This window comes from Corvus brachyrhynchos, unplaced genomic scaffold, assembly GCF_000691975.1.
Source record: "Corvus brachyrhynchos isolate BGI_N302 unplaced genomic scaffold, ASM69197v1 scaffold23, whole genome shotgun sequence".
In the NCBI taxonomy this organism is placed as follows: Eukaryota; Metazoa; Chordata; class Aves; order Passeriformes; family Corvidae; genus Corvus; species Corvus brachyrhynchos.
The window spans coordinates 3,804,062-3,819,902 of record NW_008238983.1 but is presented as its reverse complement, the minus strand read 5'-3'; the positions used below and the strand labels follow the sequence as shown (position 1 = coordinate 3,819,902).

The window sequence follows — 15,841 nt, the reverse complement described above, 5'->3', positions numbered from 1 at the left end:
ATTTTCTTTGTATTATGTGATACCCTGTTTGTCATCTTTCTGGTGTTCAGGTAAGTGCATACAGGGTTCATATGAACACCTCACCATTGTGGTTCAAGTATAGATGCATAGAAATAGACAACACAGTGGCAAAACTGCAGAATTGTTGACTTTTTGGGTTTTTAACACTGCTTAAAGTAAAGATAAGATTAAGCCCATTTGAAACATCGGTATTCAGTACCAGGACTGAGAATGCCAGTCACCAGGTGATAGCAGAGGTTTTGAGAATGCAGTCACAGAATAGCATAAATAAAAGACACAGATACAAGTTGTAAGTTATTAGTCGTATTAAAGACTGACATGGATTTAAAGTATAACAAAAAAAAAAAAAAAGAAATATTTATTATCTATAAAACATCACTTGTGTGGTAAAAAATACATATAAAAGATGATGACAACATCTACAGGAATTCGAAACAATGAACAAAGAGAATTATTCTAGTGTTGTGTCCTCCAATAAGAGGCATGACATCTGATGTCTGTTACCATCTATCTGCAGTAGGTCCTCTTTCACCTTTGATAATGAAAGTGACATGTCTTTTATTTTGCTTTTCACCCCATTTTACTATTGCCACTCACCCATCCTACTTATATATAAAAGGGTCTTTCTCTATGAAGTCGGTTTGAATAAACTGAAATTTTATAAAATACTGTGTGGGTATGTTTGTGTGTCTTTCTAGTGGTCCAGCCTTTGTATCTGATTGATAGTTGTGCTAGCTTGAAAAGAAACCAGTGGGAGATCACAACTCAGGATTATAATTTAATAGGAAAATTAAAATAAATGCAATAGTACAAGAACACCAACAGAGTCAGGATATAACCTGACACCCTGTTGTGGTGAACCATGACCAACCTGAGGGCCGGCCCCAAAAGCCTTAACAGAGCACCCAAGAGGCTGGGATCTGTGCCTTACCTGTAGCTGCAGCTCTCCCTTCTTCCTATTTCTCATATTCGGTTGTATTTCCAAAGAGTTCTGTGTTCTTCAGCAGCTAATTGGTCTATGTTACTCCTCCCCTCCTACCACTTTCCCCATGGGCTGTAATCCCTTCTCCCCACCCTCGTAACACCCCCTGGCTGATGTATCATTGGTTACTGTGTGTTTTCCATGCTTGCTTGTCGGGGTAGAAAACCAGCCTGGCAGGTAGGTGGCTGGGTCTTTCATCGTGGGTTTCTACCCTGCAATGAACTCTGTTCCCCCACGTGGAGTCCCTCCACTTTATCCTGCCTCCTCCGCGCGCCTAGCCATCAGGGAGCCAGGCGAACACAAGCAGGTGCTTTGCTGGCTTCCCCCATGCCACCATTGGACTCCATCTGTCCCGCTTGGGGCAGGCAGCAGTTTTCTTGGTACCAGGACAATGTGCTAGCCACAGGACGGTACTGCAGCAACACCCTGTTAGTCAGGGTGGTGGTAGCAGTCCAGATGAAGTGGTCCTGTTGAAGCAGTGATCCTGTAGAAAAGGGTCTGGTCTTCACCTGAAGGTCCAGTGGTGTAGCTCTTGTCCTCTGGGAGTCCCATAGGTAAGGGCTGCTCGTACTGTTCCAAACCCCAGATTATATCCAGGTAGGAATGCTTGGCTCCTCCCCCTGGGCAGAGCATCTCACAATGGGTTGATGTAATTCTGTGAGTCATGCGGTGGGTCCCTGATTGCCCATTAACAGAGATAGCCCCTGGAGGGAGTTATCAGGGATGAATCATGGTAGGAGATAACAAACACTGTCCCACCTGCTTTAACAGCTTGTGAAGATGATAATACAATAGTTGCTTTTGGTTACATCTTACATTGTAACCTAGGACAATAGTAAACTATCAAACTTGGTTGTACCAATAGTAGCAGGAGTGCAAGTCATTCTATAAAAATAATGATGTGGATTTTAGTGGATAATTCTATCATAGAATCACATAATATACCGAATTGGAAAGGACCCATAAGGATCGTCAAGTCCAACTTCCTGCTTCTCAAGGGACTACCTAAAACTTAACCAAATGACTAAGGAAAGCATTCAATACACTCTGACACTTTCCTGGGGAGCCTGTTCCAGTGACTGAACAATGTCTCAATGAAGAACCTTTTCCTAATGTCAAGTCTGAGCTTCCCTTGACACAGTTTCATTCCGTTTTTGTGTGTCCTATTGCAAATCAGCAGAGAGGTGAGGTCAGCACCTTCCCCGCCTGTTATGCAGGGACACCTGCAACAGTGAGGTAGTCACGGAATAGATGCACCTGCAGGACTGGGCAGGAACTTGTCACTGTTCTCCCCTATCCCTTAAGTCACTGCACTCAGCTAAGTGGAACAGAGTGAGGATAGGGAATCCTTCACATGATGTGCTGTCTGCTTGACAGGTCTGACCCAGGAAAGGCAGGGTGTGGTTCCAGTAATCTCTCTCTCAGACTCCCAATGTATAGCACAGTGCCATACTGTGTTGACTATGCTGGATTAGGTAATGAAAATATTACAGTCCTGATAGTATCATACTTTTTATAGAACCATATAACTCATACATACTCAGGTAAGGGCCATAGTAATTTAGCTTTGTCATTTCTCTTTCTGGGACATACCACTGAGAAAATACTTATTATCCTAAACTCTGCTTAATGTTTCCAGACACTTATAGAAAGATTAAATGTTTCTACATTCTCACAGAAGTGGGTACTGCAGGAGACATTCAATGCAACAATGCAATAACATCCAAGACTGCAATTTCTATCTGCATTCCTTACATCAAACCTAACACTTTCTTAGCCCATGGCCAACTGTACTGGGCAAGTAATGGGCTGCTCAAAATAATATAACTAAAAAAAAATAAAAAATAATGTGGAGAGATAAAAATAGAGAAATGCAGGAATTTCTTCCTATTTTCCTTTGGATGGGGAAGTGCAATTGTCATAAAAAAATATAATTGTTTCTTCTTTCATAAATTTCTCATGTAGGCTGCTGTAGTAAAAATGCTTGAATTGTACAATGTCAGAAAAATACTAATTTAAAAATATTTTGTAATTAATGATGTGATAGTACATTATTAATGTACAAATATGTGAAGAATTTTAACATAATGACTTCACAATCTCTAATTAATTTTCTCAATCTTCTAATTAATTTTCTCAAAAGTTTCATGCAGCTTATTCTTTTAGAAGATTTCTCCCCTTCTACATTCAGCCTTTAGTTTTGAGATTACTGAGTAGATTTTTTTAAGTTGGATAATTAAATTAGTGTTATTAAGAAATGAATCAACTTTGATGAATACTTTATAAAATCACGTCATTCTCTCATGGACCACAGATGAACATATACCTCTAGGGATCAGCCATAAAGCTAAAAGTAATAAAGGTAAAAGAAAATTCTACCTATCGGGTAGTCAGTCAGTCACTCTAGCAGCTGAATGGCCACATTTATGAAATCCAGGAACATGATAGATTTGAACTGAGTTATAATTCTCTAAATTATTTCCATTTTTTTGACAGAATAAAGTCCATTTGTTTCAGCACAGCTATTTATGCAAGATACAAGGTTAAAACACTAAGTGCACCCAAGCTTTTTTTTTTGTTGCTCTTTATTTTTCTATACAGTTTTCTTATCATCTTATCTCTTTTTTGTTGTTGTTTCAATGCTGAAATTTTGCAGTTTCAAAATTTTATCATCTATATACAGATGTACAAATACACTGGAATCTTGGAATCTGAATACTTTAGAATCATTGAAATAATGCCGTGAATGTTTGAGAACACTTAAAGAGAAAGATGATGTTTTTGGAATTGAGACCGATAAAATTAGGAATCTATAGATTATAACTGAATATTATATATTTGCATAATATTTAATGAAAACACTGAGTAACTTTTTTAAATGTTTCCAATCACATTTTAAACAATGCATTCAGTAATTTATAGAAAGAACATGAGAAATAAAGTGGAAACTCTAAGCCATACTTTTTCAACCCTACTGTAATCTTGCCATAGGCTTCTCTAGAAAACGCAGCAATGTTCTGTCAGGATGCACTTTCAAGATGCTCTACCTAAAGCTGTATATGTTTATGGAAATTTAGAACTGATCAGTCCATTAGTAACTTTGTATTACATTTTATTAGATTTTGGAACAGTAAAGGTGGAAGACTTTTCAATTCTTCTCTTTACATGGACTGATTTGATGACATTTCAGTGCAGGCCTACATAATCATCTGTCAGATTTTTTTTATCTTTCTTTTTTTAAAATTTATTTTGCTTTATAATAAAAACAACTTGCTGAATGCTGGAACTTTTAAAAATTATTCAACCACAAACTGAAAGCAGATTGAGATATTAAGAATAAAAAACTATTGGTGTTATGCTTCCATACATTGCTGCACAGATTTGCTGAGGTCATTCTCTTTCAATAGTTTTTTTTCTCTTTTAGCGTTTTCTAAGGCCCAGGAAGGTAAGTACTAAATCTTCAATATCTGTGTATATAAAACGTCTCAAAAACTAATCATCTCAACAGGCTAATTTAGTAATCTAAAACACCTGTTTGATCTATTCAGGCAGTGGAAGTAATTAAAATCCTAATAATAGCCAAAAGTTACATTGAATTTATTGTTTGTTTTCTGAATTTTTAGAATTTAACATTATAGTAGCTACAGTTACACAGTGAATAAATTAAAACTAATTTTTAAAATAAACTTCATATATTTTTAAGTTTTTCAAAATTATTCCTAAAGAATTGTATGCACTAATATCAATAATAGCTCATATTCCAAAATGTTATTGTTTATAAAATTCACCAGCTGGCATGATCCAGGCCACAACTTTGTACTTAAGATAAGAACTGAAAATACGTTGCAAACAGAAAAAGATTTACTCAAACAACTGTTTAATATTCTTGAAGGCTTCATTCATGGATGGAGTTAAAGGAGGGTGTGAAAGTACAAGAGGATTTGGGTATACAGTAAAAAAGTGAAAAAAAGAAAATAAAGAGGGTGTCTACCTTCAGACAGTGCATCAACATCACATGAGTCAATATATAATTTTCCTCAGCCACAGAGAGAGTGGAGACAGCTCTCCGTTCAGTTCTTATCACCACTGGAAACTTCCAGTGAAAATGAAAGAAAAAAATGTATTGAGCTTTCAACAGGCTAATTTAGTCATCTTATTCTAACAGTTCTTGAGGAGGAGGATGATTCACCATTACCTACTATCTATTAATATTTATATTCCAAAGAACTGTAAAGCTAATAATTTGGATGTTCCAAGTAGAAATAGATCTCAGATAATAGAAATCTGTTTCTGGATGCAATTTCAATATTTGAACAAACAAGTCAAAATGAAAATTACTTAAGTCATCAGGTAGAATTCTACATGACTGACTTTTGAGAGGACAGGGAAATAATTTGTCAAGTAATGGAGAACAGTGCTTCAGTATAGAGAACTCACCTACTACTGACATTTCAGGAACACTAGCAGTATAAATTTCTTCTGGAAATGTTGGTTCATTGTCATTGATGTCATGGATCTTGATGACAAACTCAGATTCAGGTTCCACTGGTCTTAGAGTTCTTCTGTTGATAGCTTGGGCACGCAGGGTGTAAAAGGCTTTCTCTTCCCTGTCAATTCTCCGAGTTGCATGAATGTCTCCTGTTTTCTCATCAATTATAAAAAGAGTACCAGCCCCATCTCCTGACAAAATGTATTTGAGGGATCCATCTCCCTTATCCTGGTCAGAATGAAGCTGAAATGGAAGAATACAGAATTTTGTTTAGAAGCAATGAAACAGATGGAGGTTTTAAAAAAAACATTATTATATGTTAAATTATTCTGTATGTAAAAAATGTGGTTAATACCCTTAAGAAAGTAATTTTCATTCACCCTGACTGACAGACAGTGTTTCCTAACTTAGCTCCAAGCATCTTTTCACTTGACTATTCTGGCAGATTTTGCTTTTGCAGCAACACCTGTTCTCTGCTAAGAAACCTTTGCACCACAGTTCTTAAAGTATATTTTTATGTTAATACTGACCTTTTCTTTCCTTGAAGAGATCCTATTAAAAATTCACAACTGCTGTGCTAGTTGTAAATTCACTAAGCAGATAAAGAACATGGCTAAATACAAGACAATTAAGGAAAACAGAACCACTGGTTTCATGAAATAATAATTTTTAAAAATTTCATTTCTTATTATTTATAGTTCTCCTAGATTGGGGAACATTTCATTTTAAGTCATTATCACTTTCACTCCATCAACTAATGTAAATAGCCTAAAGGAAAAAAAAAACCAAATTTATTAAGCATTCAATACTGATTTAACACCCATTATATAAGTTGTATAAAGCTTGACTTCTCATATATAACTTGCTGCCCTGACTGTCTTTATATAAAAAATATTCAATTATGGTTTTTTGTTCAGTACAGTAGTGTGGATGATGGCTTATTTGGTCTTTTGGACACAGCATAATTTATCTCATCACCTTGTTGGAAAGGTCTTTCCAATCTCATTGATTTTATAATTAACTGAAAGAAACTGGCACTCAGATTTATTTTCACCATGAAATATATTCTGTCTGTAAACTTACTTTTGACTTCAGCAGAAGGATCAAATCAAGCAGAAGCTCTTTTAACAAAAATGAAATGCAAATATAAAAACTTTTTTTAAAGTCACACCCAAGAAATATCAGAATATTCCAAAAAGTTTGACAGAACTAGTGCATTTTTTATTTCTAAAAATAGTTATTTAAACACATAATAACAACATCGATTAGATCTGCAGTAAGATTATATTCAGTCATGTGAAGAGCTTTGGTTAGTTTAAGCTTACATTTCAGATCATGAAAAAATGTCATACATGTCTCATAGTATAAATATCCCCCTTGCTATGCAGCCAAGAATATATTTCTCTTTTTCATCTATGATCCCTTTGTATTGTCTTCCATAGCACCCATTTAAAGTATTAGAAGTAAAAATATTCAATTATTATATACTATGTTATTTTGAATGTGTCTTTCCTTGTCTTTTGTGCTGAAACCAAACATACAGAGTGGGCTGGTAGGATAAGCCGAAGTTAAACAGTAAACTTCTATGTTGTGAAAAATTTTCAAACACTGAACATTTCCCACAGACTTGAAACATGTGGAACAGACAGAACTCACCAGGAATCTTGGATCAAACCCTTCATGGTAGAAATTTGAATACTGTTATGTTCTGAACTTTGATTTTCTACAAAGTATTTAGAACTATTAAACTTCTCTTACACTACACACATGTATGTTTACTTTACAAAGTGAGTATTTTCTTACTGCTTCTTTTCATTCTACAATAAATAAAAAAAATAGGAAACTCCACCAAAAATAAAGAGTAGGAAGGTAGATGTTAAGAAAAATCTTTTGCAAATAAATATATTTCTTTCTTTTGCTTCTATTTCTCTTGATGACTTCAAACTGAAGATTTCAAGCCATCCTCAAGCCTCTTTTGAGGAATGAATTTTTAAAGTGAACTTTAATTCCTCAGTCTCCTCCCTTGATGGTCCACAAAAACTGTGACCTTTCACGCCTCCAATTAACCCTTTCACCCTTCTTTTTAAGGGACTCAACAGTATCTTCCAGGCTGTGTCCCATTTTAAAAGGTCATTTAGTGTAAGTAGTCGTTAAGTGTTTTCTCCTCCATGTCTTCCTAGAATATAATTTCATCTTCTAAAACATTTTGGTCCTAGGAACTTGCTGCTGGTCCATGACCACTCTATGAAATATTTTCACAGCAAGAGTGATGAAGAGCATGATAAGAGGCTCCTCTTCCTTAGATGTCTGACAAAAATATAAAATAAGGTCCTGTTTGAGAGGGATCTTTAAATGGGCACATTGCAGTTTTCCCAGATGCTTTCCAAAGCCAGGTCTGGTAAATTCTCACAAAAGTTGACAATAATGTATCGATGCTGCAATATCTGTTTTTTGACTCAGAAACCAGTTAGCAGTCTGGCAAAACCCATTCTAATAAACTATCTCCAGAATAGCATAACTCCATGCAAACAGTTCCCAGCAAGAGTGTTTGGACAAATTTAATGTACAAATGATGCATGGAAATTGTTTTGGAGAGTGATAGTTAACAAAACCATGCCAGGAATTCGTAAAATAATTTAGCAATCCCAATAATCATATTCTGGTGCCTTAAAATGTTGCCTGGCACTACAAGCCTGAACAGAGTAGTGAGGAGAACTAAATCAGAAAACTAAGAAAATCCCTGAACTAAAAACTATGAAGCTTTTGAACGATTATATTTCGATCCAATTCAGCATGAAAAGATCTTTTAATATACTTATTTGTCTAATATGTAAGGTACTATCATTTTCTATGGCTTTCCACTGCCTCTCCTGTAGCTGTGTGTAAATCTTAGTAAGGTAATTTGGAAATTATTTTTTATGCCCACAAAATTATTAACCTATTACCTCTGCCAAATTCAAACTTTATACTTGTGTGGGTTTTTTGGTTTGTGTGGATTGTTGGGGATCTTTTGACTGTTTGTTTGTTTTTTCCCACACATATATTAGCCAAAAGTCTGGAAGGGGAGCTGAGTAAAAGACTGAAACATCCACATAAAGACTTCTAGGGAGATGAGAGTTGCATTTCACAGTAACATGTTTAAAAGGAATACCAACCTTCATAGCTTAGAAGAACACTTTAAGCTATAACACTGTGTTGTTTAAAAAAATGTTAATAATGCCTTTGGCAATCCAATTTAAATTGTATGCATATACATAAGAGTCCAGAGTTCTTGTAGAAAAACTTCAAATTCAGAATAACATTTCCAAAGGTCTTTTGGGGTGATCAGGAAACACAAGCTATAGATACAATGAGCAAGCCTTCCAGATATAATTCAAGGGGTGAAAATGCACAGTATATATAAACAAGGAAAGAGAATGTCTCTCATTTTGTTTTTTTATCTCTTAATTCAATCCAGATGTTACTAGAGGAATCAAGGAGACTAAAGGCTGCCCAGTGTGCTTCACAGCCCTTTACAGTGAATCATTACCCAGCTTTGAAATGCATGAGCAGTGTGTCAATCAGCGCTGCAGAGCTTTTTCATTTTACTCAAGTACTAAAAAAATGTTCTGCGAAATATTTCTCTGCTACTTTTAGTATAAAGTGTTTCCTATAGTTATTTTGGCTAATGGGCATCTGTGATTCATGTCAGCCAAGCTGAGAAACAGAAAGACATCTGTTTCGTTTAGCAATTTCATTGCACAAAATGATCAGCTGTGAAGATGTGGTTTTGTTTTCATATCTGTCACTGATATTTTGCAAACTCCTATTTCTTGCTGTTCTTCTACAGAAATGCTTCCCTTTTCAGCTGCACTGGTATATGTATTTTAGGTACATTTTTTCTCACTTTACAGGAAATCAGAATGTCAGCTGGTATTATTTTATATAGCCCTGTTTCATCATACAGAAATTGCAATTACCATGAAAGACATTTTTGCATATCTTCTATCTAAATTAAGTTCAAAAAGTTGAACAAACTTTTTAATCCAGAAGGATTTCATATAAATAGAAAAGGAAGGTCTTGTTAAACAGAAGATAATATTTACAGAGGGCCACAAAATGGAGTGTTATGTGAATACTTAAAAATGAAACTGAATTACCAATCCAAGACAGAGACAAAAACAGGTTTTAAGAGACAGATATACTTTTTCTTCAACTGCAGGAAAAGACCCCAGAGTTAATTAACATATTATATTCTTCTTTAGGGTAAGTGCAACCATAAACAAAATGAGTTCATGAAAAGATACCCCAATCAAATTCAGCTCAACAACTTTTTAGGTCTGTAAAAGACCTTTGTAAAAATACTTTCAAAAGACTTTAGTTGAACAACATAATTATTCCGCTTTGGAAATTACTTGAAAATTACAACACAAGAAATCCATGTTAATTGGCATCCAGTGATTCAAAGTAAACCTGTCCACTCAGAAATTTAGGGTTTCTCCCCACCTTCCTCCATGAATTCCACTAAATTCTGAAATCTCCCAGAATGAATATAAAGTATGTGGACTTTTTTTCTAATAGCATACAAAGTGCTAACCCTATTTTCACCAAAAAGCGACAAGATGCTACTGTGAAAAACAGAGAGAAGATTGGGCTAGTCAGATCTATTTTATCACACAAGCTACTTCTGGAATTCAAAATGATTTATGACAATGCCAGATAAAGACTTTAAGATTTGTCACACCTATTTCTATTTGAATTTCAAATTCAGAAGTCCCTCTATGAGTTTTTAGTGATTGGTATTCAAATAACTAGACACCAGATATGACTGTATTAAGAAACTTCCCTTTAGTTAGAAAACTTACTGTAGGCATTAATACAGTTCAAGTGTTTTTTAAATCTTAATTTAATAGGCTATAATATATAGGACATTTTCCAATACAGTTTAAAGTTTTTGCAGCCTTTGCAAAATGACAGACTATTTTAATATTAACCTATTAAATGCACTCTTACTCTCTTACTTTATAGTAGCCATTTTTAATTGTATAATGCAGCATTTTTTTTTCTACTTTCTTCTGCAATGTGTCGGTATTTCAATTTTATCCAAGTATCACATTAACAATGAGACCTCAGTACACTCTTAAATTACTCTATCTTTTAGATTTTATTCAAATAAGCTTTGAATGTCTCCTCATTCTGAGGACAAATTGTAACCTATTAGCTTTTTTCTAAGTAATTATATTAGCAATGTGAAGCCAAAACACACCATGGAAGCATTTGCCATTTCACTCAGTGTTCTAGTGCACATTTAATATTAGCAGCTTGACTGGATACTTAGTTGAATAATAATGATTGTCTCTCTAAACATTGTCACAACAGTTGCCAGATTTGACATGAAGTTAACAAAAAATAATTGATATAGAGTTTCCACAATGGATATATTTATTTTAAGCATCATGAACTGAACTGTTAAATGATGCAGTTGTTTAACATTAGCTGCACTTACTGTCAAAGATTTTCAGTAAGTAAAGCTGTAAAAGACCAGCTCATATCCTGTGTGGTATTCCCTCAGTTGGCAGATTTAACTGTCATGGCTTTAAGCCATATTTTACTCACCAAAGAGGTTCACTTATTTAAATTTATCTGAAAGGTAACCTTTTAAGCAACTCTTTTCAGTGATTCTGTAATTTGCACTAAGTTTTATTGAGACTTGTCACACATTAAATTTTCTCACTCAGTTATATTGTCCGTTTGTCAGGGCTGTTCTACTGTGTGTTATTTAAGAGAAGATGGGCAGAAAAGAAAAAGACCGATTTCAAACAATGCTTTGTGAGACTGGGAAGGGTAAGGGGTGAACAAACTAAAATGGAAGCACAACAAGTAATGTAAGATGAGGAGTATTCCGAAATTCTTTTGTAAGAAGCGGAAATGAAAACTCCAGTCTGCAATGCATTTTCAGACTGTATTTGCTTAACTTGATTCACTGTCAAAAGGAAAGATAAAAATATTTTCCACCATTTTTATTGATAAAGATCACAGCAGTTCCTTGTTGTTCAAAATTTGTGTTTGTTCTTACCAATGTTTTAAAATGGTAAGAGATAAATTATAATTAGTAATTTTTTTTTAGCATTTCTTTCCACATCCCTGGATGTAATAATATCTATCACATAAATAGAAATATTATTTTCACAGCCCCCTACAATCTTCACTATGGATATAATCTTGAGAGTTCTCAGTTTCCAGAAACTAACCATACAGCAAATAGATTTTTTCATCAGTAGATTTATATCTTTTTCCTATTACTGTAGCTTATTCTAAAGGGAAAAGTCAGAGCAGGTAGATGGTCTTGTCACTGACAAAATATTCTAAGATTTCAGGTGAGAAAGGCAGGATTTTTTTTAAAGACACATCATATGAGCAGCAGCAAAAGGTCTTTCATAGATGCACTAAGTCAATATACCAATACCCAAACTCCCTCCACAAGCCGAGATCTTTAGCTGATATTCAGAGAGTTAAAACAAGAATTTCCACTCCAGAAGACACAGAAGCATTGAGCTAAGATGGAAGACTCATTGAATGCCATACACCAAAAAGTTATTTCATAAGCCAATATTCATATTGTTTTCCAATTTTAATGTAATAAATACAGCCTGTACATCAGGTAAAGACAGAAAGCAGAGAAGTGCCAGTGGACCTGAAGTGCCCTTACTTCCTGGCACCTCCAATAGATGTCCGGGTATGAGTAAGCAGAAGGGAATTCTTGTGTTAAAAAGAAAAAAAGAAACCTGACCTATGGCAGTTGTTCAGGTCCCCATTCATTAAAACGCTGGACTGAACAAAGAAACATTGTTTGGTTCTCCTGCTGCTGAAATCAACTTGGCACAAGCTTACATTTCTACTTCTATGAGTAGACTCTGTACACTATCCTGTGGTCTTAGAATGAAAATACGTTTGATAAGATTTTCCTCAGACTTGGTTGGAGGTTTTTTTAATATCCATATTTTTTATGTGTTATGTTTTTTGGCTGTTTTTGACTAAAATAAAAATCTGCACTAAATATTTTATAAGGTATTAAGTAGTTTCCAGAACAATCTCCCTATTCCACCAAGGAACAGCCTAGGAAGGCAAATATGCTAAAACAACACATGCTTTTCTTTTACTGAATTCACAATAGCTTCATGTATTTTAAAAATTAGAGGTTTGTCTGTTTAGTTTAAGGGGTTTTTTTCAGGAAAAGTCACCACTTATACTCTCTACATTAATCAAAACAAAGTGGTTGTAAGAACCAATTGTCAGTTTGGAGTTTTTTTGCAAAGAAGAATTATTTTATTAAAACATATGTATGTTTTCCTAAAGTAGCCTAGTTATTAACAAAATAACCATTAAAAAAGAATTATTTTTTATATATCCTAATGTACAGTTTGCACTATACATATAAAGCATTGAATTTTTTAAAACAAAAGCAGAACACATTTAAAATATTGATGCTTAGTTTATTTCACCTACTGCTGGAGGCCACTTAAAAATATGTTACACAAGATTGTCTTTGTTTCTGTCTGAAATCATTGTAACATGTAAAATGGTAAGAGTTTGAAGGTTTTCTGCCTTTGTGATGCATTTTCTCCTCATGTATACTCTCTATTTATCACACAGAACTGACTGACAATGTCTGTCAACCCAGGAAGTGGAAAATGTCAACTTCAGCAGAGGCTGTATATCAGAATTAAGGAACGAAAACCATTTTAATCATCTCCAAAACAGTGATATCCATGATAATATAGTAGTATTAAACTCAATCCCAAGGAAGGAAAGAGAGGGAAAGATTTTAGAGAGAGTTTATTTATTTTTTCATACCTTTCAGGAGACTTCTGATGAATCTGAATTGTTACTATATCTAATCATAGCAATTAAAACAATGAGGGATAAAGATGTCCTGCATCAATCCCGACTTCATTTATATCATGTTGAAATCAATGAGACTACAGCTGGGAGAGAAATCTTATAACCCTAAACTGGTAGTCAAGGTATTAAATGTGGATTGGTGATAGAAGAGATGGGGAATATCTTTAAACTCTTAAATGCAACTCATATTTTTATTTTTCTGTCAAGTTTTCCTCTTCTTCTACTAAATTATTAAATCTGTTGTTCTAGGGAATAGTATTCTCAAGAAAAATCCTATCTATATATCAGTTACTAAATAAAGAATTGTAATTTAAATCATTACATAAAGTTACATTGCAGAATGGTTGTGCCACTGCTCAGTCACCCTCACAGGGCAAAAGTGTTTCCTGATGTTCAGAGGAACCTCTTGCTTTTTGGTTTGCACCCATTGCCTCTGGTCCTGTCACTGGGCAACTCAGAAAAGAGGCCGGCTCTGTCCTCTTTGCACCCTCCCCTCAGGTGTTTGTGTGCATTGATAAGAACTCCCTGAGCCTTCTCTCCTCTGGTGTACAGAGTTGCAGCTCTCTCAGCCTTCCCTCGTATGTGAGGTGCTCCACTGCCTTAATCATTCTTTACTGGACTTTCTCCAGAGTGTTCATCTCTTGTATTGGGATGCCTAGACCTGGACACAGGACTCCAGGCATGGCCTTGCACGTGTTGAGCAGGGAGGAAGGACCCCCTCTCTCAGCCTGCTGTGCATATGAGGCCATTCCTATCTGTTTTTCGAGAGCCGCATCCACTTGTTTTTCTTCATCAAGTGGCCTATAGCAAGCACCCATAATAAAGTCGCCTTTGCCTGTCCTCCTTTTAATCCTAATCCATAAACTCTCCATTGGCTCCTCTCCCATCCCCGAGCAGAGTTCCATGTACTGTAGCTGCTCTCTCACATAAAGAGCAACTCCCTCTCTTTGTCTTTCCTTCCCATCCTTCCGAAGGAGTCTGTATCCCACCATTGCAACACTCCAGTCAAGGAAGTCATTTCACCAAATATCCATAATCCCAATGAAACCATGGTACTGCAGCTGTATGCAGATTTTTAACTCACTGTGTTTATTCCCCACACCTCATGATTTACTATATAGGCATTTAAGAATGGAATCCCAGCATGCTGAGGTCCTGGAGACAGTTTGGGGATTTATCCACAATGGTGCCTTGTAGACATCTTGTGGGCACATCATAGGGAATTACAATCACATGATGAAATTTAATTGAATTCAATCATGTTTCTATTAACACTTTGTAGGTAGCTATAATCACAATTTAAACTTTTCCTACCAAAGCAGCATATTTCATTCCACTATCAGAGTGCAAAATAGCAAAACAACCAGATTTGGATATAAATCCTGGCACAAATGACACAGAGAATTGTATGTTATGTGTGTATACATAAAAGACAACATCATCAGCCCCAGTGAACTCTATTCCTCAAATACTCTTACTGGGGACAAAAAGCCCTTCCTCATCATCAGTGACACAAATTAAGAACTGTACTCCACAGTAATTATTTTCCCTTGCAATGTTAATTGCTGGTTTAAAGAAAATGTGTTCTGTGGACTACATCACTGATGAAAGATTATTTCTAATTTACGTGAACTGTGGTAATCAGCTGATAGGCCCAGCCAGTATTTCCATAAAGCTTCTGTGACATTTACTGACATTTGTAAGACATCAAAAGCACCCTTTACTTAATCTCCCTTTTCCTAATTGCTAATAAAGTACACTATATTCGTTATGCTGCTGGTGTTTCATTTTCTTTGTGTGGGGTTTTATATTTTGTCTATAGAACAAAAGAAAATCCTTTACATTGCCTTTTTTTTTTCCCCAGAATTAGTTCATTTTCACAGAGCTTTAGCTCTTGCCTTGTGTATTATTTGCTCCTACTTTCTTCTTTACATAGTAAAAAGAATTCTAAACTATCCCTGGAAAACTTCCTGCTTCTCTTTTATGGTATATAGACTTACATGGCACTTGAAATAGTATTCCTTACTCCTTTAATGACTTTGTTTTCTATAGCATGTCATTATCCTTTCCTAGGAAATACATCAGTATTACTGAAATCTCTTCCATTATTCTTAAATGATGAGCCTTGATTAATCCTGTGCAGCTCTTTCCAGTGGCACAGCCATCAGCAGTCCTCTAGCTATTCTATTTATTTTACTTGGCTTTTAGTAGACAACATGCCACTCCTGACACATAGAGAATGGTCTGTCACATAACCTGACCTAACTAAATAGGTCATTAAGCAGTTTCCATATATTCCAACTGTATTATGTATACAGCAGTCTCATTATCCTTTTTGAATGAATGACCTAAGATACCCTGCTGATTGCTGGAGGTATTTCTAAGTCCTCTATGGCATCTTCAGTAGCAACACTGTGTAAAAATGTAGCTGTACAGTAGTTCTTACAAGGGACAGGTATTTTAAAAGT

At 35.2% G+C, this 15,841-nt stretch overlaps 1 protein-coding gene across 3 annotated transcripts in view; it reads right to left on the bottom strand.

Moving 5' to 3' along the window:
* Positions 1 to 15,841, bottom strand: part of CDH10 (cadherin 10) — a 100,820-nt gene that overhangs the window by 31,892 nt on the left and 53,087 nt on the right. For all 3 annotated transcript variants that reach the window (XM_017738750.1, XM_008637181.2, XM_017738752.1), the window contains exon 3: positions 5,441 to 5,735. In XM_017738750.1, coding sequence (XP_017594239.1) covers positions 5,441 to 5,735 — 295 coding nt within the window. The remainder of the gene's footprint in view (positions 1 to 5,440; positions 5,736 to 15,841) is intronic.